General features: G+C 48.6%; 1 protein-coding gene across 2 annotated transcripts in view; it reads left to right on the forward strand.

The window, feature by feature from the left end:
* Nucleotides 1–27,973, forward strand: part of LOC147724022 (E3 ubiquitin-protein ligase TRIM39-like) — a 235,871-nt gene that overhangs the window by 138,043 nt on the left and 69,855 nt on the right. For both annotated transcript variants that reach the window (XM_086965627.1, XM_086965628.1), the window contains one exon: nucleotides 19,752–19,778. In XM_086965627.1, coding sequence (XP_086821753.1) covers nucleotides 19,752–19,778 — 27 coding nt within the window. The remainder of the gene's footprint in view (nucleotides 1–19,751; nucleotides 19,779–27,973) is intronic.

Below are 27,973 nucleotides of genomic sequence, written 5' to 3' on the forward strand. Positions count from 1 at the left end.
TCCGGACGTTAAAGTCATTTCTGGGGATGGCATCATCTTGTATTGCACTGATCCCACATTGCAGACTGCGGACCCGTCCCATTCAAGAGGAACTGGACGTACAGTGGCGTCAGGTCTCCAGATCTTTCAACGACCAAGTGGCTGTTACAGCTCGCATGAGAAAGGGCCTGTGCTGGTGGGCACAGTCGACCAACCTGGTGACTGGAACATCCTTCCTCGTCAACCCGCCAGATCTCACGCTCACAACGGACGCCTCTCTGGACGGCTGGGGTGCTCATCTTCAAGGTCTTTCCATCAAGGGCAAATGGTCTCCACCCCAACGCTCTTGGCATATCAACAGGCTAGAGTTGATGGCGATCTTTCTGGGACTCAAGTTGTTCCTTCCTGTAATTCAAGGGGAGTCAGTGCTTATTCAAACGGACAATACCACCAGCATGCACTATGTAAACAAGCAGGGAGGGACCAAGTCTCAACGCTTGTCTCGGCTGGCTCAGTCGATTTGGGATTGGGATATACGTCATCAGATAACCTTAACGGCAGTGCACCTGCCGGGCGTTTGAAACATCCTGGCAGACTCCCTCAGCAGGTCCACATCGTCGACACACGAATGGGAGCTGCATCAGCCGACTCTGGATCTTGTGTTTCATCGATGGGGTCGCCCATCTCTAGACCTCTTTGCGACACCAGAGAATCGGAAATGCCGTCTTACGCAAGTTCGCATCCCCACCCCGGATCATGCGGGAATGCCCTTTTGATCGACTGGTGCAATCTATTCGCTTACGCCTTTCCACCGATCCCGTTAGTACCACGGGTGCTGTGGAAGATGCGGAGGCAGCCCTGCCACATTCTATTGATCACCCCTCGATGGACCACATAGGCCTGGTTCTCGGAGTTGCTCCTTCTGTCCCAGTGCGAGCCCATTCCTCTTCGTCCTCGTCCAGACCTCCTGACGATGGACAAGGGCCAGGTTTGCCATCCAGATCCATCCACTCTACAATTGTCGGCATGGAACCTGAGCACCTTGAGTTCGCCAACTTAAATATCTCGCAAGACTACAGAGAGATCCTCGCTCATGCTAGGGCTCCGTCTACCATGAAAACTTACAAACTCAAGGGGAAGAGATTTTTTCATTGGTGCATGGCTGCAAATATCCATCCAATCCACTCTACTCCGGAGCAGCTTCTTCCGTTCTTTTTGAGTCTCGCTCAATCGGGACTCTCGCATGCTACCTTTAGAGTTTTACTAGCTGCAATCTCTCGCTTCCGGCAGGATGGCTCCTCCTCCCTCTGCTCGTCCAGAATTATCCACCAGTTTTTCAAAGGGCTTTTCCGGACGTTCCCGCCTATTCGGCGCCCTCCTCCACCGTGGCATCTCAATGTTGTTCTGTCGCAACTTATGAACTAACCATTTGAGCCCATCCATAGGGCAGACATTAAGTTCCTCACCTGGAAGGTTGCTCTTCTTCTTGCTCTGACCTCATCTTGTCGTGTGAGTGACCTCCACGCCTTTACTATCCAACCGCCTTATCTTCAATTCAAACCTGACGGCGTGGTGCTTCGCACCAACCCATCTTTCCTACCCAAGGTGCCCAGTGGCGGATGGTGACATTTGAAAATGGTGGGGCGTAAAACGGTTGTCATACCTCACCGTAGCGAGTGAGCGTAGCGAGCGAGCCCGAACCACCCAAGGTTCGAAAATGTTGAAAAAAGAGTGGGAAAATGGTGCATTTTCAAGCAAATTTGAGAATAGCAGGAAGGTTAATAAAGCAATTGTGAAAGTGCAGTTATTACATTATTAAAGAGATGACATATAACATATGTAGCTGCTTATTCAGTATAACCACAGAGCTTCATAACAGACTGAGATATAATGCATTTCTGAGTACCTCACAGATCCTGGGGGTTGTCCTATTCTGCAAAGTCCAAATTACCAGCTAACCTTTGTATTATCTGACAAGTGAATCTGTATGCTCTTCTGCTGCCTAGTCTACTAATTGTGCCTGATTAATGCCTCACTCTGTAGACAGGAAGTGGTATAAATCCTAGGTCCCTGACTTGAATTTCAAAGGGGCCCTCCAGTGTTGGGGGAAAGGAGTTCTCTCAAGCCAGTCTTGCATCTCTTACAATCTTCAACAATAAGAACATTAAACTGTTCCTCTGATAATGCCTGCTGGGTTTGTGAACTATTCGGACATCACTCATAGGATGAGAACTTTAAGCAAGAGATGTTAGGGGTATATTTAATTTTTCAGTGGAAAATTCAGAGGAAATATTTTCCTATTGAGCCCATGGGTACCTTCACCAAAGAAGATTACACTTGTCAGACCACAGGAAAGAGATCTAATACAATTTCTAAATTGCTAGCCTGGCCCTTAATCCCAGCCTCGCACTTGACCAAACGTCATGTGATTCTAGGCAAATCACTTTACTTCCTTGTGTTTCAAATCGAAATACTTGTAATAGAATGTAATTTCAGTAATACATATTTAACATCTATCAGCTGCGATTAAAAAAAATCTGTGTGAAGAGCACATTGCCACTGCTCTTTGGTGCACCGAAAATAAATGCCCTCTACCTTTAGGCTTTTTTAGTCAATGGTCTAGCACCTGGATTGAACTGCTTCTAGGCACCTGGAACTATATTCGTCTCTCGACCTCCATGCAGTTGGGAGTAGAGACATACGTTCAGCTCGAGTTTTCAGTGGACAGATTAAACAATTCTTTTTGACACTTCTTAACTTCTATCTGTTAGTCGCAGGCCACAAGTCTGAAACAGAAGCTAGTAAATAATACTGCAAGTTTGGGGTGGGGATAAAGGGTGGCAATGGAATGAAACACGATTAAAGAAGACAAAAGAAGGAAATGAGAGTCTGAAAGAAGGAAGGAAAGTAGAAAGCAAAGATGGAAAGAAAGATGGAAAGAAGAAAAGAGAAGCACAAATCCAATGGGCCATCCTTAAAAGAGTTGGGAATGTGGATTTCGGAGACTGATGTGGTGCGACATGGTTCCAAGTGGAGGTATTTTGCTTCTTTGTGGAGAATCACTGGTGGAAACAACACTTAAGCTACGTAGGCCCTTCAATCCTCTTCTCCGTCTCAACCTGGCTCTCTTCCTGTATCCGCCTCGGCTGAATCATTAAATATTCCAATTATAGAACAAAGCCTGCTGCAGGTCAAACCTTTTGTGGTGTATCAGTCGACATACCACACATAACCGCTGTGGGGCCCTTAATATTATTTAGGTTTTCTTCACAAGACAACATCCTCTTCCATACTCGCATATGTGACGTGTATCGACGGCCTGCCTTTTGTATCTCTTTGTGCATGAGGATAAAATAATCCTCCCATGGTAGCCATCTCATCTGCCCTTCCAGCTGGAATATACAAAACAGTGTAGTGGTCGCTGATTAATTAGAGGAGTAGTGGGGAGGTCACACACGCACACCCAACTATTCACACACTCAGATACGCCTATCCATCCATTCACAAGCACACGTACACAAATACACCCATCCATTCACAGACACACACGCACAGAAATTCAGACACCCATTCACAGACGAACTGTGTAAATACATTTACAGGCATACATACACACAGGCACCAAAACATTCAATAAAGCACTTACAGGACTGCAGCAGTAATACGTCACCCTGGGACTGGCTACAACATAAACAGAGGTTTATAAAGGGCTAGAGGCGAGGCTGTGTGTGAGGATATGGGGGTCTGTGGGGAGACGTGCGCCGCTGGCAGTCACCCTACCTCTGACAGGACCGGGACCTAGACCACGCTGAGGCCTACACTAATTATTTGTGTATTCAAAGCCTGATGTGAGGGCGGCAGTTAATGAGTTATTTAGCCTCTCAGCGGGCTCTTGATGGGGTGTGAATCTAAGCCCTCAGAGATCTCTGTTGTAACTATTGCAGTGTTTACTAATCGGACAGCGCCGCTGCCCGCTTTGAAGGGGCCGAGAGACAGCGCGACCCGGGCTTGTGTGGTCTGTCTTCCATAACCACCTGTTTGTTGGGACTCCGCATAACAATACGACTCTGGCCCTTCCTCAGACAGTGAATCAAGCAAAGCGGTTACTTGGAAAGTGGCCAACAGTGGGATACACACCTTTTTATTATTTTACCAACCCACCCCGTATGATGCTACCACCACCATAAAAAAACTTACGCGGACGGTTTCATCAGCACTGACTGACAGACTCTTGTTTGTCACTCACTCGGCAGTCACAGAAGAAGACAATGATGACCATGCACAGGCAGGCACGAGTCACGAGGTCTGAGTCGCGTCTCGCGAGGTAGTCTCCTCGTGGCTCTGGTTGTTGTGGCAGTCCACGCCAGGACGCGGTGACGTCCCCACAGCAGCCAACGCCGGCCAATCACCACTGACTACATGGCAGTACTTCGTCATCTTTTCAAATAAGGTGAGCCTCTGTTCCTTCCTCCTTTATATATATATATTTTCAAAGATTGCTATTTCAGCTTCCATGACTGTATTACTACTGTCTTTGTGCATTTCCATGCTGTGTGTAGCAATCTCATTGGAGGTTACTACTCTCTATTCTATTCAAGCATGTGAATCTATAAAAGACACCCCTAATACTGGAGAACCACCTGTTTACAGGTAAGTAACAATTGTTCTTTCATGTATATGAAGATCTTTCTCTTCTTTTGGACCTTCCTGATATAGTCAGGATAAATTGCAGTCTCATGGTTGTCTTAGTGAATGCGGACTGTCTCTCTGGCTGCCTTAAGGTTTATGTCCTGGTCTTTGTAGTTGAATATACTTGCTGTGAGAGGCCTGGGGGAGGGGGTGTCTGATCATTGAGGCCTTATGCCTGTGCTCCAAGGCAAACATTGTCAACAGGCTCTGTGATCTCAGTGAGGCAAGAAGCCAATCCTCCAAGCATTTTTCTGGTGTGGAATATTAAACTCCCTCCGGGAAGCCCAGCATTCGCAGATTGATGCATTGCAAGCATCCGTCCCTGTTTTCTATTCTGTCCTCCGGTATCTTAGTTGTCGCAGTCATTCTAGACTTTTGCTCTTTCAGCATGTTCACCTCTGCCTGTAGGTTGTCAAAGGAGTGTTTGGCTACCCAGACCTTTTCTTTTACATTGCGTAGGGCTATGTGGAGAAAGTTAACCTCAACAGAGACAGTGTCTATTTTTCCTTCCACTGCCATTTGTGATTTGTGTATAACTGCTAGTAATTTGACTCTAGTGGGCTCCTCTACCAGTCTCCCCTGCTCATCCGCTGTCCTTGCACTCGTTTGTCTGGTGGATTTTGGTATTGTGCTGTGCGTGTACTGGGTGATGGTTGGCCCTCTGGACATATTCTTCCCATCTTCAAATAGAGAGCACTCCACTGCCAATCAATTACCCTGCACTTCATGACTTGTAACCAGAGTTATTCCCAAAGTCCCTCCACCAGAAGTCAGGGTGACAACCCAAGGGATCCTTGCAGTGGTTATCACTGTGGGCCTGAGGAGGAGCAGCTCATTCCCGCCCTAGCTAGCAATTCAGGACCAGTCCAGAGGGCCCACATCCAGACTCCGGTGGTCAGGTATCAATTAGTCCGACAATGTATCCTGCTTGCAATAGAGGAAAGGCAAAAGCGGGGCCCCTCACAGCCGCACAGCCCTTGGTTTACTAGGATTGTGTGTCTAGACCACCAGTATAAGCGTGTGCAGTCCCATTGCCATACTTCATGCTTCTCTTTACCAGCTTTCCCAGCTGTTGGAGGCGCGCATCTCAGGATGCAGGTGTAGGTGATGTCCTGGAAAGGCATGCAATGTGAATTATGGCTCTCAGAGGTCCAGCTTCTCATTCCGGCAGCAGGGGGTGGTCCATTTAGCCGGGCTCAGGGCACATAAGGCTTAAAGTACATCAGGCACTTCCATCAGAGAGAGAGAGCGCACCAATTTGTTGTCTGGCAGACCCATCAGGTCCCAGCGAGCTTCAGAGTCTGCTGATTAAGAGGCATGTTACTTATGTCCTCACAGGGCTCAGTGTCCACGGGGTCTCAAAGGCATTGAAGCATGGCCACCGCCAAGACTCTAGTCACAACACCTCCTCTACACGGCAGTGCGGCCGCTACGGGCACTGGCCCGAAAGTGCTCTCTGCATCTTGCAGAAACTCTTGCCTCTTCTCTATTTTTGCCCCCGGAACTAAGAGGTGCAATTATCATTTGGTTAGGGAGGTGGGGGTTTGCTTGTAGCATTCCTGGCTTCGAGGAGTCATTTAGGGGCAGGATTATGAAGGATTATAATGTGAGGCAGCGGAGCTCTCCAGGGAAGTGTCCGATTACCCATCATACACAGGAAGAAAACTCCCTGCACGTCAGGTCATCTGTGTTTTGTTTTGAGAAAAAAGCTCCCCACTTTGACAGTTAATTTTCACAATACAAAGAAGTTTGCTGAATGTATGATTTAAAATGGTGCCTGTTCAAAAATTCAGCAGTGCTCTGAAGGGGTTGCTACCCTGGCAGTTGACTTCACAGCACATACATTCCAGCCACAAAGGTGGAGGGGTCTCTAAATAGGGTAGACAGTCAGCTGCCTGAGTGACAGAAGCCATGGGTGTATCCTTTTTGACAGACCTGTCAACTGTCCACCAGATTCTAAATGTTCCCTTAAGCATGGTCTGCAAGGTTATAGTGGGGCAGGGCATTTAACATATCAAGCAAGTCTGGTTGTCTTTGTGTATATTTGTGCATGGTTTTGATGATCTATTTAGCCATCTTCTAAGATGTTATATTGCAAAGACAGACCTTGTGACAGCAGGATTCTCATCCATCAATAGTCATAATCTATGAAAAATCTCCGCCCATGTGCGGGATCCCGTAGCATATAGAAAATACATATAAATATATATGTATATATATGTGAAAACATATTTGCAGCCTAGAACATTTCCAAACTGGCAAAACTGCCTCAAAATTACATAAATTAGCATACACACAGTAGTACTCTCCCAACCCCTAAGAAAGAAAGAGAGCAGTAAACCTTTGCATACAACAATGCTTTATTGCCATAAGAAAACCTGTAATTGCAGGCATCTGCCAGTAGGCTGCAGTAGACTATAAAGAAACAAAGAAAGACTGACACCTTGCCTTTAAGGCATTAGAGTAGGGGTACCGTGCCTTTAAGACCTGAAGGCAACCCCTGCTCCCATGATGCATCACAGGTGGCAGTTGGGTCAGTTCTTTTTGGAGGTGCATGAGACCTGAGTTCTTTTTTACGGCTCCTCCAGTGAGGATCCTGGAGCTTGAGCTCTTCAGCTTTTTCTTTTTTTTAAACTCTTTTTATTGACAATAAAAAAGGGAAAACATAAACAAACAAGGCAATAGAAGGCAATACAGCTGGATACGTGTTCAAGGGGGGGAAAAATGGCACATTATAATTTAATACAAATCATCAGTGCAGAAAAAGGGGGGGGGGAGCAGGGGGAAAGCAAAGTCACAATACCTTAGGACTAGACAACACTAGGAGTGTCGGGTTAGGGGGAAGGAGTCACTACCGGAATATCGGTGAGGGGAGGTGTGCAAACATCACCCCGCCAAGTTCCACTGGCCCCAAATTTTACCCCACTTCCTCTGTCTGCCGCGCGCCACATACACCGTTTTCTCCCGAAACAAACACCAATCCATATTCTCCTTCCATGCCAAGATAGTGGGCGATCTCTGGGACCCCCACAACTGTGCTATATCTCTCTTGGCGATCATATTCCCAAGGGTCGCCCACCGAGTCTGCGCCACATCATAATCAGTTGGTTCCCAAACATTCAGCAAACAACACCTGGCTTCAGGCAGCAGCGGAACACCCGTGACTTTCTCCATCACTGCATGCACTCGATTCCAAAACAATACTACCTCCGGACACTCCCAGATTATGTGGAGGAAAGTACCAGTTAAGCCGCATCCACGCTTACACAACCCATCTACAGAATAACCCATACGAATCAGGCGAGGGCCAGTCACGTAAATCCGATGTAGGATCTTGAGTTGCACAAGTCAGAGCGGGCTGGAATCGCGACCTCCTTGGGAGAGGATATCGCAGCTTGCCAGTCCTCATCATCCAGCTCTAAACCGTCACTGGTCCAAACCTCTCTGAGGTGTACCAGCAGGTCTGTACGATCGTTGATCAATTTCTTATATATTAGAGAGATAGTGCTGTCTGGAACGTATCCGTCTAGCACTCGATCTTCGAGTGGGGATGATTCCGGGATAGCGACACCGGCAGGAAAAACCGAACTCAATGCATGGCGGATTTGTACATAGCGGAAGAACTCCTTGTCACTAAGTTCATATTCTACCTTCAACTCCTCGAAGGTCTTAATCCTATCTTTGGTCCAGAGATCCCCAACCTTACAAATACCAATCATATCCCATTTCTCAAAGCCTTTCGTCCTCCACAAGCTGCCCAGTCTTTCTGACACGTAGAGCGGAGTCGCCCGGGTCAATCGGTCCGTCCACCCCATTGCCGCATTTGCACACTGCCACACTCGCACTGCTATCTTAGTGGGTCCCGAGAGTTTCCCTCCAACGAATTTGGAGTAAAGCGCCCTATTATAATCTCCACCCGGCAGCTGCCACTTATCCATCTCAAACGCAGGGTTTAACGCGGGACCGTACATAGCATGATTAATCGCTCCCAACTGGGAGGTCCAGTAGTATCGCTTGATCCGGAAGTGCGATACTGCCGTCATACCAGGGGAGCGTCAGTTTGGCAAGGGCGATACGCGGACGTCCACCCCATTTCAACCTCCTCTGCAGTCTCTCCACCTCCCGGAAGTAACTCGCTGGAACGACATCAAACGTGTTCTGAAGCGCGTACAAAAACCGTGGTAAAGACATCATTTTGAAAAGAGCTGCACGCCCGAGAGGGGACAATGGCAGACCACACCAGGCCGCAACGTCAGATTTTAACCGCTGGAGCGGAGGAAGCAGATTACGCTCGTAACGCACAACGGGGTCTAATGAAATAAAGACCCCCAAATATTTAAATCTCATCTGCGTCACCTGTATGGGGCAAACGCGTGGCAAAGGGGGAGTGTCCCCCGAGAGTACATAAACACAGGACTTAGTCCAATTAATCTCGAGGCCAGAGTTCCTCCCGAACGAGTTCAACATGTCAAACAATACTATCAACGACTTCCGAGGAGACGTGAGATACAGTAGGATGTCATCTGCATAGAGTGAAATTCGATCCTCAAAATCAGGGGTCCACTGAATACCCTTAAGCGATGGTTCCCACCGCAGCCAAGCCACCAGGGGTTCCAAGGCGAGGGCAAAAAGAAGTGGGTACAACGGGCACCCCTGTCGCGTGCCCCTCCCCAGAACAAAGGACTTAGAGAACCCACCATTCACGACAATCTGAGCCAGCGGTTCCTCATACAGAAGTTTTACCCAGCCGATGAAACCAGGACCGAAACCAAACTTTGCTAGAGCAGCCCAGAGGTATGGCCATTCCACTGTATCAAAGGCCATTGTAGCATCCAAGGAAACCAAGATGGCCGGTTCACGCAGCGCCGCCGCTTTCGCCAGGACGCCATGAAGGCGCCGCAAGTTCAATGCTGTATTACGATGTGGAATGAAACCAGATTGATCCGGATGGATCAGATCACTGATCACCTTTATCAATCGGTTTGCCAACAATTTTGCAAGGATCTTGGGCTCTGCATTCAGGAGCGGTATAGGCCTAAAGGATGCGCAGCGATCCCGCGGTTCCCCTCCTTATGAATCACCACAATGGTCGCAAGTCGCTGATCACGGGGAAGGGAACCGATGCCTAGCGATTCCAAGAACATATCACGAAGATATGGCGCCATTTTGTCAGGACGCAGCTTGTAAAGCTCGATGGGGAGACCATTAGGGCCCATAGCTTTTCCCGAGCGGACGGAGCGAATAGCCATTGCCACCTCGTCGTCAGAAAATGCTGCATCCATCAGATCCCTATCTGGGTCCGACAGGCGAGGCAACGCAATGTCTCTTAACAGCAGATGTGAGTCTTCCTCTGGTCTGTCGGAAACTGGGGAATATACATTTCGAAAATGTTCAGCGAAACACTCCACAATATCAACCGGGTCAGTCACACGCACTCCATCAGCTCTCTCAATCACAGGAACCACACGACTCGCCCTTTCCTTTCTGTCCAACCAAGCAATCAGCTTCCCAGCCTTGTCTCCCACATCATACAGCTGTTCCTGCTGCTCTCTGCTCAAAGCTCTAGCAGCGTCCGTTACCAGGGCCCTATAATCAAGTTGTTTGAGACTGAGGACATGCACTTTATCATGAGTGATACCCGACTCCAAATTTCGGTCTCCAGGCAGGCCACTGCCTCATTTTTACTTTTCTTGGCGCCAGTGATTAACGATAGCGCCTGACCACGGATAACCGTCTTGAAGGCCTCCCACAGCGAAACAGAAGAGGACACAGACCCCACATTTTCAGCAAAATAGTGATCCAAAGACTTAACCAACTCTGCCCGGGTTTTGCGGTTACGGAGATACCAAGGATTAATCGGAGCCACTCGACCCTCAGAACCCATCTTCATGTCCATCAAAAGCCACAGTGGGGAGTGATCCGAAATACCCCTGGCCAGGTGTCTGACTTCCCTAACCGAAGAGGCCTGTGCTGCTGGCATCAAGACATAGTCAAGCCTAGAGAGACTACCGTGGGCACCAGAGTGAATGGTGTATTGCGCCTATCCCGGATGCAGCAGCCTCCAACAGTCTACAAGTCCCAGCGTCTCCAAAAAACCACTCAACCAAGACTGTGATCTCGTGAGGTCTCTGGGGGGGCTGCGGTCTTCCCTACCGGAAACAACAGAATTGAAATCCCCACCCATCACCAGAATGCCCTCAGGGAGCCCCAACACTACTCTCCCCAAATCAGCAAAGGTCGTAGTCTGCAGACCAAGTGGAACATACACAGAAAGCAATGAGATAGTCTTCCCCTCCCACCTACCAGTGAGCGCAGCATAACGTCCCCTATCATCAAGAATTATGTCGTCCAACTCCAGGGGGAGGGAACTCCTAACTAGGATACCCACCCCCCTAGATCCAGTAGTAAATCCAGAGTGTGCAAGTAGATGATATCCTCGCCGATTCATAGCATGGCATGTATTTCCGATCAGATGTGTCTCTTGCAACAAAACTACGTCAGGGGAGAGGCGTCTCAATAGCTGCAACACTACTCCTCATTTTATCCTATCCCCCAACCCGTTAACATTCCAACACAATAAGTTCAACCCCCTACCCCCCATCCCGGAAGTAAGTGCAGAATCCACCCCACAGCAAACACAACACCCAGATCAAGATGGAAAATAATGCGTTGCCTTGAAACAAAATGGAACACACCCAAACCCCCCTCCACCCCCCAACAAATCCCGGAAACACACCCCTCCACCCTGCACCCCTGCGTTAGACTCAAAAGCCACCCCAACTTGCAGTGTGCCTGTCACCCTAACATTAAACTAGTCTACAAGAAGAAACCCGGAGGAGGGAGAGTCCCACCCCCCTCGCCACCTCTGGGTATAACACCATAAGTATCGCAAATACAAAAAGTCATCAAACCACAGCTGCCAGTTCTGTACATTGTCCGGAAACCAGTAACCACTCCTCATTCTTGTTCCAACGGGCCACCTTCAGCACCTCCAGAATGTTCTGAGCGATCACGCTGTGTAGATAACGTATCAAGCCAGTCACTCACTCTCTCGGGTGGTCAAAAAAGAATGTCCGATCATTGTGTTCAACACGTAGCCGAGTTGGAAAAAGCATTGCATATTTCATACCCATGTCTCTCAGTCGCCGCTTCACCCCCTGGAACCCCATCCTTTGTTTTTGAACGAACTGGGTGAAATCAGGGTAGAAGCACACTGTCGTGTTTTCAAATTTCGTGGGGCCACCCACCCGTGATGCCTGCAGGATAGCGTCTCGATCTCTGAAATTGAAAATTCTGGCGATTATAGGCCGTGGAGGGGCACCTGGCTTCGGCTTCCCACCCGGCACTCTGTGTGCACGTTCCACAGCGAAAAAGTTGCTCAGGCCTTTGGGGGCGAGATGGTTTAAGATGAGGTCTTCCACAAGGAGATCTGTGGTTAACTCTTCTGATTTTTCAGGGACCCCAATGACACACACGTTATTGCGTCTTGCCCGACTTTCAAAATCCTCCAGCCGGCGAGCAAAGAGATCATTGGAGGATCGTAGGTTGTGAACCTCCATCTGTAAATCGGACACATCGGTCGTAAGGCTGGAGGTCTTCAAATCTAGGGATTTAACCTTTTCGTTAGTCTTTGATAAATCTGCCCTAATCAAGTTGACATCGATTGCCACAGTGTCAATCTTTAGAGCCAGAGCCTCGTATTGTTGGCCAATGGAGGTCTTCATGCTAGCAATGGCGCCCATGACATCACGCAGGGTCAAATCATCCACTGCGGCTGAGCCGTCACCTACATCCTCCAGAGACCTACTCGCACCACCGGGGGACCCTTTAGGATGGGTATAGCGATCCATAATGTTCGATTGAATAGTCCCTCCTCTGTGAGTGGTTTTGGTCTTCAGTTTTTCGCTGTCTGGTTTGCCCGCCATGTTAGATGTTGCGCCCCGGAGGGTCCTTTGAGACCTGGTAAAAATGACTCCTCACGACTCACCCGCAGAGATATCCAAGTGTGAGTCTCACCAGGAGATCACACGACCAGGAACACTCGGCAGTTGGCACACGGTGAAGTTGCGGGGTCCGGCCCACGGACTGCCAGAGTGGTGTGGAGATATGAGGAGGCAGAAGAACCAAAAACGAAACCGAAAGTCAACTCCAGGGTCTAGAGCAGGACCCCTCAGGCCGCTATTGTTCAACTACTACCTGGGCACCACAGTGACTCGAGCCCCGGGCAGTTCCATGGAGCAGGCCACAAAAGTACCAAATATCGTAGTTTCGGTTCCCGGGGTCCAAATCGATTTTTGAAAACAGCTATTATATCAGCTGGGTTGCGTTGTCAATCACCCGTCGTCGTAGTCAGGATAAAATTCAGGATAGATGCGGGAGGTGGCGAGGGTCTCGGGAGCCTGCTCACGCGACCATCTTGGTTGCGCGCGAAGCTCCTCCCCCGAGCTCTTCAGCTTTTGACTGATATTGTTATTTTGAGTGAATTTTTTCTGAAAATTCGACATCTTCTGGTTTAGTAAGGCTTCTGCTTTGGTTTTTGTGGTGTTCCACAAACATTTTTCTGTCTGAATGCCAGCTTTATTCTGGAAGTGTCCTTCTTGTGACAAGAAGATGACACTGGCTGACCCACACGCAGTGTGCATCGTGTGCCTTCCATCTGCACACGACCCTGACCAGTGCCACCACTGTCAGAAGTTCTCTAGGCGGACTCTTCGTGACAGAGAACGTATCAGACTTCATGCCATGTTGGAGAAAGACAAAAGTCATCAGGTGGGTGGCCATGGAGGCCCCAGGACGTCTTCTTCAAGCAAGCATGCCCAAAAACTGCGACGTACCGCATTCCCCTGCTTCTAGAAAGAGGAAGGGAGGACGAAGTTCTCCGTCGAAGAGGGCCAGACGCTCTTCTGGATCACCATCGCGACGTCGAGAGTCTCCGCTGCAGCCAAGTAAGTCGGCGTCGAGAGGCCACACATCGGGCTCGAAGTTTGTGGCTGCTGACATGTCCAAGTCTCCGTCAACGTCGAGGCTTCCGTCGACGTCGAGACACTCTCCGCCGCCCTCGAGGGGGTCAGCGTCGAGAGTTACAACAGCTTCCAGATTGCCGCCGGCTGGCGTGCCGCCGTCGAGAGGGTCTTCGAGATCCCATCATTCGACGTCGAGGAGGTCGACGTCTAGGCGACGTCAAGAAGAGTCGCCGTCGACACGACGTCAAAGAATGTCGTCGTCAAACACGACGTCGAAGGTCGTTGTCGACAGGACGCCATGGAGGTTCGCAGTCGGCCCGACACCGAGGACGATCGACGTCGAGGTCACCGACTCGACGCCGAAGATCGCAGTCGAGGTCACCACGGCGTGGACAAACGACGTTGAGAGCATCAAGGCCTGGCTCGACACCATTGGTCACACAAATATCTTCAACGCCGAAGCTTTCGCCGTCGAGGGAACAGGTCGCGGTGGTTGCGGAGTCAGCTAGGTCCAGGTCATCAGGAGACAGATCTTCATCTCCTGGGTTGAATATTGTGGAGATCTCCCAGATCTGCGGACAGATCACACAGTGTGTCATCTCACCGTCCTCAGGGAGCTGTATCGGGCGGTCGCAGTAGTCCGGGCTCGGATTACTCCAGCGCATTCTCACCGTCTGTTCCAAGGACAAGTACTCCGGCCAGACCATCTAAGTCTCCTCCTCGGAGGCCACGACCCTCATCCAGACCAAGATCTCCTGCCAGGTTATGCTCTCCAGCACGGGCAAGAACACCTGCCAAGCCAAGACCTTCACCCAGGCCAAGATCTCCATCTAGACATCGGTCTAGATCCAGGGGTCGGCATAGCCGTCATCGTGGCAGGTCCCATAACAGAGGACGCACAAGATCTCCAACTTGGTCCTCTTCTACGTGGTCTACGGTCCGGGAATATTCTCCGACCTCCTCCTTTACTCCTCCTTCACGAGTCTCACCTATTGATGACATCGCAACTTTTACAGATGTGCTGGACATTGGAGCATAGAAGCTTAACATCTCTCTAAATACTCCTGTGGTACCCACCTCTATAATTTTTGACACTCTTCATCACCGGACAGAGCCTAGACCGCTGCTGCCTCTGGTACCTGGCTTCATTGAACCGGCGATGGCTACCTTCCTCACGCACTGCAGTGGTAGGTTCTGTTCCATCAAGACTTGCCAAGAAGTACAAGGCTCCCGCAGAGGACCCCTTGCTCCTCAGATTGGATCCACCAGCTGACTCAGTTATCGTGGCGGCTGCCATGAAGTCTCATTCTGCCTCCAGCTCTTCCTCGGTACCCCCATCATGGATTCGTTTGGCAGGAAGGTATGCAACACCTCTGCTTCATATATGAAGGTGGCCAGTGCCTGTGCTCTGGGACTCCCTCACTCGCTTCACAGAGAATCTTCCTAAGGAAGAACAACAGGACTTTGTCGAAATCCTACAGGAGGGAGGACTCGTAGCCAACCAGGTCATTAGTGCCCCAGCAGACGCTTCTGGCCTCGCGGCCCATGGCTACTCCCATTGAATCTGCTCAAGGCGTTTGGCGTGGCTCCGCCTTACGGCCCTCAAGCAGGATTCTTAGAAGGAGATCTTGAACCTCCCCTTTAATAGTTCTTCTCACTTTGGTTCACACGCTGACGATGAGATGACCAAAATGAAATCGGAAATGGACACTGTGAAGGCTGTGGGTTTGGAGAAGCTTAAAGAATTTAAAAAGCGCTTTCGTCAGGGGGACAAGCAACCTTACCAGCAGAGGGTTCAAACCCCTCAATGGTCATCCCAAACACAGCAGAAAACCCAATTTCAGCAGAGACACCCTGACAGAGGCAGAGGCACCAATAACAAGCAGCAGTCTGCCTCCAAGCAGCCTCCCAAGCCCCGAGCTGCTGCTTCCTCCGCAACTGTTCGCCACTCTGGTGGGAGGAAATGTTTCTCATCATCCGGAAGAGTGGAGATCCATAACAAAGGACAGATGGGTGCTGAGTATTGTGCATCATGGTTACTTGCTGAGGTTCAAGTACCCCCCTCCGCAAGTCTTCCCTCAAATAAAGCACCTTCCCCTATTCCACAGTCAACTGCTGTAGGACGAAGTCTCTGTCCTCATCAAGAAGAAGGCCATAGAGGAGGTTCCTTCCATGCAGAGGAATCAAGGAGTCTACTCCCGCTATTTTCTTGTCCAAAAAAGAGCAGTAGTCAAAGAATACAGGCCCATTCTAGACCTACGACTTCTGAACAGATTCGTCAAAAGAGACAAATTCTGCATGCCATCACTACCAGTATCAAGTGCTTTCGTTTGGACTCAAATCCGCGCCACAGACATTCTCCAAGTGCATGGCGGTGGTGACTGCTTTTCTCCGCAGGCGGAAGATCTTCGTCTATCCTTAACTAGACGATTGGCTGTTGAAAAGCTCCACTCCGGCTCTGCTTCAGAACCATCTTTTGTTCTGTCTCAACCTAATGAACTCATTGGGGTTGCAGGTCAACTTCAAAAAGTCAGTTCTCAACCCTTCCCAACGGATTCATTACCTGGGCGCTTCCCTGGGCTCCGTGCAAGCAAGCGTGTGTCCTTCGGAGGAGAGGTTGTCATCCATGCTCCTGAAGGGTCGTCTTCTACTGGACAATCACAGTCCCACAGCCAGGCAAGTGTCCTCTCTCCTGGGGTCCATGGCCTCGTGCATCTACATTGTGCCCAATTCACGCCTTCACATGAGGCCTCTGCAGCAGGCTCTTGAGGACCAATGGTCTCAGAGGTCAAGTCACTGGGAGGACCATGTCTCTCTTCAACAAGGTGCCAAAGACTTAATCAGATGATGGATGAAACGTTCCAATCTCCTCCGGGGAGTTCAATTCCATCGCCCTCCTTCATCTCAGTCATTGGTTACGGATGCCTCTCTTAAAGGCTGGGGCACTCATATGGACCAGCTTAAGGTCCAAGGTCTCTGGTCCGAAGTAGAGCGAAGCTACCACATCAACTTCCTAGAGCTTCGAGCAGTTCATCTGGCGCTCAAATCTCTTTATTCTTCTCTGGGCACCAACTACATCCAAGTTCAGACGGACAACACAACAACTATGTTCTGTCTGAACAAGCAGGGAGGCACCAGGTCAAGAGTCTTTTCCCTAGAAGCGCAAGCCATCTGGCACTGGCTCCTGGCAAGAGGTCTATCCATTTTGGCAGTTCATCTACCAGGTATCCAAAATACCCAAGCGGACTGCCTAAGCAGAGACTTCGTAGAAGCGAACGTTTGGGTGCTCAACAAAGAGGTCGCACAGGAGGTATTTCAGCAATGGGGCGTCCCGGACATAGACCTGTTCGCAGACGCAGCAAACGCAAAATTCCCCGTCTTCGCGTCCAGGTTCCCCCAACAGGGCTCACGGGGGAACACTCTTTTGATCAGCTAGTCGCAGACATTGCTGTACGCCTTTCCTCCCCTGCCTCTGATCCCGGTGGTGATTCAGAAATTCTACAGGGCCAACACCAGGATGATCCTGATAGCGCCGGAGTGGCCACGCCAGTGGTGGTACCCGGATCTCCTCCAACTGTCGGAAGTCCCGCACCGGCTACTTCCTTGCCGTCCAGACTTGTTGACCAAGGACCAGGGGAAGGTGTTTCACCTCAACCTTCCTTCCCTTCGCTTGACGGCATGGCCCCTGAGGTCCTCCAGTATGGACACCTAGACCCTCCAGCAGACTTCATGAACATTCTCAAAGAAGCCAAGATGCCCTCCACTAGGAAGTTATATGCTTTCAAGTGGAAGAGATTCTTCATATGGTGTCTTGACAACTCTCTTGACCCTATCCATGGTCAGGAGCAGGTGACTCTACCCTATTTGTTGCATTTAGCAAAGTCAGGCCTCACATACCCCTCCTTCAGGGTTCACTTAGCGGCAATCACAGCCTATAGGAAGTCACCTTCACAGACATCATTCTTCCTTATGCTGTGGTTAAATATTTCTTAGAGGGGCTTAAGAAAGTGTTTCCACCAGTGAGGCCCCCCTCCCCTCCCTGGGAGCTTAACATCGTACTTACTAAGCTGATGGGTGCTCCTTTCGAGCCTATACACAAGGCTACTTTGCAGCACTTGACCTGGAAAGCCGCTTTTTTAGTGGCGATTACCTCTGCCCGTAGGGTTAGTGAAATCCAGGGCCTGTGTTGTAAGGAACCTTACACAGTGTTTCATGCCAACAGGGTGGTACTTCGGACGCACCCAGGCTTTCTGCCTAAGATAGTCTCAGACTTTCATATCAACCAGTCTATCACCCTGCCTACCTTCTTTGCTCAACCGTCCACTCCCTCAGAGAGGTCTTTACACTCTCTACGTCTCCAGAGGGTTCTGAAATTTTACCTGGCTAAAACCCTTCCACTTAGGAAGTCTGACCGGCTTTTTGTTAATTATGGAACCACTAATACTGGTCTGTCAGCCTTGAAAAGATAAATTTCACGCTGGATATTTTCCTGTATAGCTCTGTCTTACCAATTAGCTAACAAGGCTTTACAGGGTAGACCTCATGCACACTCCACTAGAGGGAAAGCTTCTACTACGGCTCTCCTTCGTAATGTTCCAATCTCTGAAATTTGCAAGGCAGCTACATGGCGTTCAGTGCATACCTTTACCCGCCATTATTGCCTAGATTCAGATACACAGGCCGATACCCAAGTGGGACAGTTCTCTTTGAGAAATTTATTTGCATGATTGTATGTAAGATGTGAAGTTTATTCATGTCTATATCAGTACTTGTTTGCTCGTCCACGAGACTTTGGGTATGAGTTTGCTAATCCATTCATAGATTATGACAATTGATGAGTATCCCCTGGATGAGAAGAATAGTTACTTACCTGTAATCCTAGTTCTCATCCAGGGGTATACTCATCAAAGTCTTAAGCTCCCGCCCACATCCCCGGACGAGCATGATCATAAGGTTATGAAAAGTTTTTTCTCTATGGATTTACTCAGGTGTCATGCACCTCCAAAAAGAACTGACCCAACTACCACCTGTGGTGCATCGTGGGAGAAGGGGGTCGCCTTCAGGTCTTAAAGGCATGGTACCCCTACTCTAATGCCTTAAAGACAAGGTGTCAGTCTTTCTTTGTTTCTTTATACTCTACTGCAGCCTACTGGCAAATGCCTGCAATTACAGGTTTTCCTATGGCAATAAAGCATTGTTGTATGCAAATGTTTACTGCTCTCTTTCTTCCTTAGGGGTTGGGAGAGTACTACTGTGTGTATGCTAATTCATGTCATTTTGCGGCAGTTTTGCCAGTTTGGAAATGTTCTAGGCTGCAAATATGTTTTCACATACATATACATATGTATTTATATGTATTTTCTATATGCTCCGGGATCCCGCACATGGGCGGGGATTATTCATAGATTATGACTTTGATGAGTATACCCGTGGATGAGAACTAGGATTACAGGTAAGTAACTAATCCAAATGGACCCCATAGACACACACACACAGAAACACCCTTACACTCCCCTCCCCCTGCCCACCCACACCAGCTCCCTTTTCAGTTTATAATATGTAATTGCATTGTCATGGCAAAGAGAGAGGTAGAGATTTCTTAGAGGATATGAAGTTACAGTAGATTGAGAAATCGACAAGCTAGACGGGCTTGGTGACCCCCAAACTGAGATTAATATCTTGCGAGCTATGGACCTGTACACTTATTATCATGATCTAAGCACAAAGACAGATTTGGAGAGTAAGGCAGTGGTACCAAGTTATGTAACCGTCGGGTGATAGTGCACCTGGTAATTACTGTTACTGTACCATCAGGTACCAACTGTGAGTTCTGTGTGCCCCAAAGCTCTCATCGAAGATAACATTACATCAATAACACATTTCTTACACAATTCAGACATACATGGTCAATGTAAATGTAGGCAAGGTTATTTTACAAATTCAACAAAGTGCCAGGCTTGATGAGCTCAAGATACTTCAGAGAACGATGCAAATTCTCTAATTAAAGTATTTCTAATTTATGTTTTTGGGCTTCCCTATTAATAAATGTACACTGCACTGCACATGACACTCGTATGCTTCAGTATCATTCTGATGTCTGCTCTTCTTTCTCGGTTTCAGAGTGGCGATGGGCTCGCAGACATGCAGGTAACTAAAAAGGATCTCCTTGTTTAACTAAATCTTGGCACATAACCTGCAAAATCTGAAATCTTTGTCTTTGTGCTAGTAATTGTGTGACTAAAAATGATAACTTGCTACTGTGAGAAGTTGGCCTGATATATAATGCACACTAGTTCTAGTGATCACCTTGTATCAGTACAAACAAACCTTATGGTGATTGGTTGTAAGTCAACCTTATAGACCAGCTATCCTAATGGTAGCATGGACGAAGCAGTCTTAGGCTAAACTCTTTTGGCCTGTGAAGCCAGCTGTTTTACCACTTATAACCCCTTGAATACCAAGTGAAAGGACACCACACAGGTTGTTATAAAAAATAAACAAGATATTTATTAATAACAAACACCTTTGAGCTCTTTATGAGATCAGAGGGCTAAGCACATGAGAAGACTCTTAAGAAAAATACGTTAAGTTGCACAAATTACAATGGTGCCCTAGGGGCACGAGAAACCATATACTAAACAAGTGGCATAAGGAAGTCGATAGAAGGAATGGAGCTGTCCAGAGGCTGTAGGATCGCTGGGACTACACTACCCTAACCTTAGGTAAGTAATAGGAGGCCCACGGGATGCGTGTGCAGAGTGTGAACTCACACGAGAGATTCGTAACAAAGTCAATGGACAGTACAAATTACGAAAAGGTAAGTATTAGACAGTTCCGACTAGGTAGGACTAAAACGACTGGAAATCTAGACACTAGGAGAGTCAATCTACCCTTGAGCACCGAAATGCTCTTGTTACCTCACCCATGGGCTGCGGGTGCATAGGTGTCAAAGTGTGTCGGGTTTCCGCGTTGAAGTCTATGGAGCCTTGAAGAAAGATGCTGCAGGCGACCAGGAGGAAGCTGTCCGGAGTGATCCAAGGGTGGATCAAGGAAGATGAAGACCTGAAAGCAGAGGGGACAATGTTCACAGTCACTAGCCAGTGACTGGAGTGGAACCAGGAAGGAACTAGATGCTGTTGTCGCGATCAGGTGAAGAGTGGACGCTTGACTCTGCAGCCACGTGGACAAGGGGGTGTCTTCGATGACCAGGATGGAGGCACGAGCTGTCCCACGAAGGCTCTTGCTGTCGTCGGTGTTGGTTCCGGATTCGGCGTCAACGGGCCTTGGCAAAGGCAACCCACGCGGTGAGTAGAAAAGGCGTCTGGTGCGGACCAGGAGGGTCCGGGGTGCTTCTCCTTTGCAAGGAAGCAAGGGCCAGTCTGGAGCAACCAGGCCAGTGGTGTAGATTTCAAGGATCGTCGTCTAGTAGGCCACTAGCCAGCCGGCAAATGGCCAGACAATGCGTCGAGCAGCAATCAAGCAAAAGGGCCCCACGCAGATCTCGTGGATGCTGGAGGACTGATCTTCTGTGCAGGAGCTGCTCGGGGCTGGGGCTTCTCAATCCCCAAAGCACTTCGTCGAGGATGCCTCTGAAGTCGTGCTGGAAGCGAAGTGCAGTTTCTTCAGGATGGCCGGTCCCACGTGTCTCGTCACACCCACGGATCTCTGCTGTGCTGCAGATGTGAGCTGAAGTCGGAGAGGTCGGGGAGTCCGGGTCTCGTCGGGCTCTGAAGTCTGGATCCACCAGGGAAGACGACAAAGTGAACCGCTAGGACGCTTGATGGTGCTTGCTGCTGCAGGGTGGTCACTCCTTGGCCACAAGGGTGATTTCTTCAGTTTTCCGTGGAGCAGAACATCGAAGTCCAGAGTTTCTTCTTGTAGAGTTTCAAATCGGGATTAATCTAATTTGGAATGGGACCAGCTCCTACCTTTATTCGCCTAAAGGGGGCTGGTTTACTCACTAGGTCCCTCCTATGGGTGGGACCAGGAAGGGGGGTGGTTACACCCCCTATCCTTTGTCAGGTTTCGCGCCAGAGCTGGGAGTGGAGTGCCCCAGCAACTGGTTTGAACCGGGGTATGCACAGGGACACCTTGTGTGCCCCAGGCATGTCTCATTCCTTTCAGGCCTGTCCTACCTAATACACAGAATCCTGTCTGGGGTGGTGCTAGCACCTCCCAAGGCAGGAAACCCTTTGTCCAGGCCTCCCTCGCTGGAAGGACTCCCAGCAGCAGGAGGCCAGACTTGTGTCTGTGGTGGCAGCATCCATTTTGTGATGCTGAGTGACCATAGGATTGCAGACCCAACTCTCCTACAGCTACTTTGTGCTTAGTGATAATGCATGTGTTGCTTCAACAGCCACAATGTGTGTAAAGTCCATTGATACTCATTTGTGTGATGTGCAATGAATATGAACCCTGTTGCTTTTCTGCAGAGATTACTAGAAAGAGAGTATATATCTTTAGATGAATCCTTCACTAATGACATTTACATGTAATCTCAGCCTCACATCTGTATGGTTATGTATGGGCAAGGGTATCTGATCATTTTATTGAGTCATCATTTTTCAAATTTCATCCAATTTGTGATTATTTTAATCTGAGGGCTTTTTTGTATCATTAAGAGAGGGGGGACTGCGTGGCCTTCCTCGCTGAGCCTTATTAGGACCTGGGGACCCCATCCGCTAGGGCAGGTTCCTTTTTTTTTATATTAAAGGGGGAGGAGGGCCCGTGGCCCACTTCTCTGAGCCTAATTAGGCCCTGGGGACCCCATCTCCCAGGGCCATTACTAAAATTAAAGGGGTGGGGGGCCATGTGGCCCCTCTCCCCGAACCTTGTTAGGCACTGTAGACCTCATCCCCCAGGTATATTTTTTTAATTAAAGGGGAGGGGTGTCCCGTGGCCCCGCTCCCAGAGTCTTGTTTGGCCCTGGGGTTCCATCCTCCAGGGCCGTTGTTTTAACTTAAAGGGGGGCCCTGTGGTCCTCTTTCCCGAGCAATGTTAGGCTCTGGGAACCCTAGGGCCAGTACTAAAATGAAAGGAGAGGACTGCCCCCCTCCCGGAGTCTTTCCCGGTCCTTGGGACCACTTTGCCTGGGGCCCACTCTATTAAAGGTGGGTGCCCTGGTGCCCACACAGGCACTCGCCATACACTTGCTGGGGGGCTGTGGGTGAGCCCCAGGGCCCCCACGGCCGCCACCAGCTCCCCGCATGCTGCGAAAGCCGGTCTTGTTCCTGCCCGCAGCGAGCAGCTACTAATGCTACTTCCTCTGGGTAGGAGCAATGATTTGATCTGTTTCCTTGCTCGCGTCAGTGCGGGCAGGGAAACAGATCAAAAGTCTGCTCCCAGCAAGAGGGAACATTTTTAAAGGTCCCACTGGCTGGGAGCTGACTCAGTGTTTGCTGCCGTGTGATGCGAGATTAAAAAATGCTCCCACCATACGGAAGCAAACATAGGTTTCCCTACACGTGGCGATGCAGGCAGGGAAACCACTATGTCCAGAAAGGGTGGCTCTTCAGTACATAGCTAGTGAGACGGCCCGAAAAGATAAGGTCCCCGGTTTCAATAATGGCTCAGGGAAGGGGCTGTGCAACCCTGTTCCCTTAATTAAAGTAATCGGCCCTGGGGGTGTGCTCCCCAGGGCCTTTAATGTCTCGGGAAGGGGGGCCTGATGTCCCCTTCCCATTTTCAATAATATCAGCCCAGGGGGTGTGCTCCCTTTCCCTTCAATATTGATATTGGCCCCAGGGAATGAGTTCCCCAGGGCATTTAGATGCTCAGTAAGGTAGACTGCGCGGAGCCACACCCCATATATGCAGATCTTGGCTCCACGTGGACTCCCCGAGACCTTTAATAGCTCAGGTGGGGGGGGGGGGTTGTGGCACACTCCCTTTTTTTCATGATGTTGGCACAGGGGCGTGGGGGGGGGTTGGTCTTCCTGGGGCCTTTAATGGCTCCGGGAGGGGTCCTCGTGGCCACCTCCCCATATTGAATGCAGCCCTTCTGCCATTTTGTTGGGTTTTTTTCCCGATCCCGTGAGAGTCCTGCAGGAGTCCTACAGGATTGGGGTACTTTTGCCGATATTTTTTCCTCTGGATCCAAACCCCGCCCCCCATGGGGCCTAGGGAGTCAGGGCATTCCTACCCTGACCTCTTAGAGATAGAAGGAACTCCTCCAAGGTACTATTCGCAACAGTTAAACAATGATCAAAACTTCCTGACCCTAAGAACCCAAATATTAATCAGCAATTCTGTAACAAACTAGCACTTCATTTTCAGGACAAAGTTAAGTCTGTCTATAATTCCTTTCTAAACTTGAGCTAAACGACTGACTTAGATTCTAAATCTCCGAAAGGCACACACAACATCAGTGCTTTATCCCATTTTGGACCTCTGACGGTTGATCAGACGCAAAGAATACTGATGCAGATCAAATCAGGTTTACCACAGGACCCATGCCCGGCCAGAACAATTCATTCAGCCCAAGATGTGATAGCCACACACCTCATGGCCATTTTTAACAATCTTTTTGAAGCAGGTTTTTTTCCAAAAGATTGGAAGGTAGGATCTATTCTGCCATTATTAAAAAAGACTAACTTAGACACTGGTGACCCCAACAACTATCGGCCAATAACTCAATTAATATTTCCTGCCAAACTGGTTGAGAAAATTGTCAATAAGTAACCGACCATCTTTTTAGAAAAAAACAAGAGTTTGGATTCAACACAGTTCGGTTTTCGAACTTACTACAGTATCAAACTGGTGCTGATTACAACCCTGGAAGAAATTAGGCAAACGATAGACAGTGGGGGAAATCCAGCCCTGTCATTCTGGATCTATTTGCCTCATTTGATAGGGTCAACCATGCTCTTCTCATCTATCGCCTTGAAGCAATTGGGATCAAAGATAACGCACTCAAGTTCAAGACTTCTTTTTTGACTGACCGCAATCAAACAGTCTCCTTAGATGATTTCACCTCACCAGCTTTTTCATTACACTGTGGAGTCCATCAGGGGTCATCCTTTTGCCCCACTTTATTCAATCTTTATGTCACTCCACTTGCAGCTTTAATTAAATAATTTGGGGGCATATTATCAAGAATGGCGTTAAAAACTATCGCTGGTTTAGCGGCAGAAAACTGAGAATTCCAATAGAAATCCATGTTCTGGTGTGAACATGGGCTTCTATTGTAATTCTCCAGGGCATATTATCAAGCCCATTATCGCTGCTTTAGCGGCAGTTTTCTGCCTCTAAACCGGCGTTAATTTTAACACCGTTCTTGATAATATGCCCCTCGGTTTTTCCTTGGTTTCATATGCAGATGACACGCAGATCATTGTCTCCGTCACCAATAATCCTGGATCCACGGAAGGCCAGTTCCATGACTGTATGCTCCAGATCTGCAACTGGAGGTTCTGCTGTTTGGCAACAACCCTTCTTTCTGGTCAAACAAGTGGTGTCCTTAGGAACTTGGGAGTCTACCTACCCCCAGGGAAAAATCACATCACTTCTTCATGTTTCCTCATTCTGAAAACCTTAAGGAAAGTATTACCTTTCATTCCACCAAGCCTGCAAAAGAGGGTAGTCATAACTCTGATCTCGTCCAAAGTAGACTAAGGCAATGCACTTTTTTTATCAACATTCAAAAACTTTTTTTTACATAAGTTACAAACACTACAAAATGCGGCAGCTAGGCTACTGCTGGGCATTCCAAAATATACATCTGTCTCTCAAGCACTCATTCAACTACAATGGCTCCCTATTAATAAACGTATACAGTTTAAGGCACTGTGCATTGCCTTCAGGGTACAACATGCTGTCGGCCCAGACTACTTTATACAGCATTTTCATCTATATATTCCAGCGCGCTCACTGCACTCATCCACAAGTGGAAACCGGGTAATCCCCAGACTTAAGAAAGCCGAGTGGGGTGGAAGAGGCTTCGTCTAATGCACATCGAGATTATGGAATTCACTTCTGGCAGAACTAAAATTCGAGACAAACTTACTAGAGTACAAGAAAAATCTAAAAGCCTGTTTTTTTTCCCAAATCTGACATTTTCTGGATCTTCCCAGCCAGGTTCTGCTTAGCGCCTAGATACCCCCGGATGATTGTCGCGCTTTATAAATTCTGTTTTCATTTCTATTACTTTTCTCTTTTTACTTCAGGATAGGGGACTAGCCCCTAAATTCATCAAAGTCCCGTTTTGCGAGTCTGTAATAGCAATTATTAAGGAATCGCTATTACAGACTCGCAAAACAGGATTCATGTACAAATCGCAATTTATTTTGCGATTCCTACAGCTTCCTTATTTGCGATTAGCTAATTGCTAATCGCAAATAAGGAATAACTCCCCATTCAGAATGAATGGGAAGACATATCAATGTGCGAATCGCTATTAGCGATTCGCATTTTGAGTTTGCGATTTCAAGGGTGCAGGGGTGTTCAAAGGACACCCTGTTGCACCCCGGAAATTCAATTAGACGCTGGTTTTACGCACACACATGTCCCAAGGACATGTGTGTTTGTAACATAGAACTTAGAAAAATGCACTTAAGTGCATTTTTCTAAGTTTCCGCTATTTACCACGAGGTTTGACTTTGCGGTAAATAGCTGCCCAAAATTGCAAATTCGCATTTTTTTTTTCGAAACCCTTTATTTAACATTTGCAATCAAATACAGACACGGGCCTACAACCCCCAGGGCTGGCTGCTAAGCATTTCAGTACGTTATTACAATCCAACTTCAGACCCAGCCTCCCTGGGGAGCATAGGAACTCCATCCACAAAGCACATCGGTTGCAAAGGCAGTTCAATTTGGAGACAGGATAAGAGGTTTTCCTTTTGTATATAATAAGTTGAAAGGATCAGGTGTCGTACAGTGTCTCGGATCACAAAAGGGGGCGAGCAAAAGAACAACGTGTCCCAAATAAGTTCGCTATTATGTAGGTCAGCGGCGCTTAGACATACGACATCAGGATAAGTAGCACATTATTATTCGTCTACGCCATCATTATTGTCCGCCCCACCGCACCAAAACCTCCAAAAAGTCAAGGTATAGATGTTGAAACAAGGATGTAAGGAAAGCCGAACCCACTACACTAACCCGGAAAAGGAAAAGGAAGAAAAGGCGAGGAAAGAGAAGGAAGAAAAGAGGCCATAGAACAAAAATAAAAACGAAACACCCACCCCCACATGAGGTTCCGTGACAATTGTAAGTGGTGTTTTCGACTCGCACGAATATGGTCGAGTCTGGTATCTATGAACCGCAAATGACGAGTTTAGTAAGTGTGCGCAGTTTCGCTGTGCTAACTTAAACCGTTCGTTTGTTATGTGGGTTTTTCATCTGTACCCACGGGTTCCATCTTAGATACGGCATCCATTTTGTCTCTTGCCCTCAAGTAGCCAGCGAACGGACGCTGTCCGCTTCGCGACCCTGGGACTCCCAAGATATTTGCGGAAGACACATGTTCTTTGTAAGTGTCTTTATGATGAGGGGGATGTTACTGTAAGGCAGATGGCTCCGCTCAAGGCTCATCTTGCCGCACGGACTTATTGTCTCAGCCGTGCATCTCATTAGGCACGTCTCTTTGATGCCTGTATCTCGTGTTTCCTGATACCTCCCCTTTTACACCCTTTCCGATCTCCCCACTGTCTCCGTCTTCCTCTGCACCTGTCCTTGTTCCTATTTCGATCTGTTTTACTACCGATTGGAATGCACTAATGTTGGGAAGATGGGTTTTTACAGTTGGGAACCGCCAAATGTTTCCGCAATTATGATCCGGACCTCATGTGTTTCAAAGTGACCAAAGCGACCCCTCTGGGGGATGATGGTGGGAACCGGGTTGTAAACTTTTGTGTACCATGTTGTCTTATGGGTAAAAACTGTATAAAAGGAGCGATCCACAGAACCAATTTGAAGCAGTCTCCCCAAGTTGCACGTGTGTTGCTTGTCGTGATTACTGTATTCCCTGCAGTAAATAAACCTTGAATCTTTGACGCCGAAGGAAGTGTCCCGTGTCTCTGTGACTTGTACGCCGGAGCAGGTTACCCACGAAGGTTTCAGGTGTTGTGCCCTGGCACCGCTGGGTCCTACAGAACCCAGTCCTTCAGTTGGCGCCCAACGTGGGGCTGCATCAGTGGTACCGGTCCAAGCCCGACGATCGTGAGGAACTTCGTGTGAAATCTCCGAGGGAAGGTGCACTCCGCTTCATCGATCCTGTTGTCGAAATAAGTGGCCCGAAGACTTTTCCCGCGAAGATTCCCGCCTCCGGACGGCTGCGACGGACTGCTGCCCTGACTGTAGACCTGTTTTGGCGCCTGGCGTAGACCTTGGTATAGCGAGACG

The sequence above is a fragment of the Lissotriton vulgaris genome, chromosome 4_1, assembly GCF_964263255.1.
Source record: "Lissotriton vulgaris chromosome 4_1, aLisVul1.2, whole genome shotgun sequence".
Classification (NCBI taxonomy): Eukaryota; Metazoa; Chordata; class Amphibia; order Caudata; family Salamandridae; genus Lissotriton; species Lissotriton vulgaris.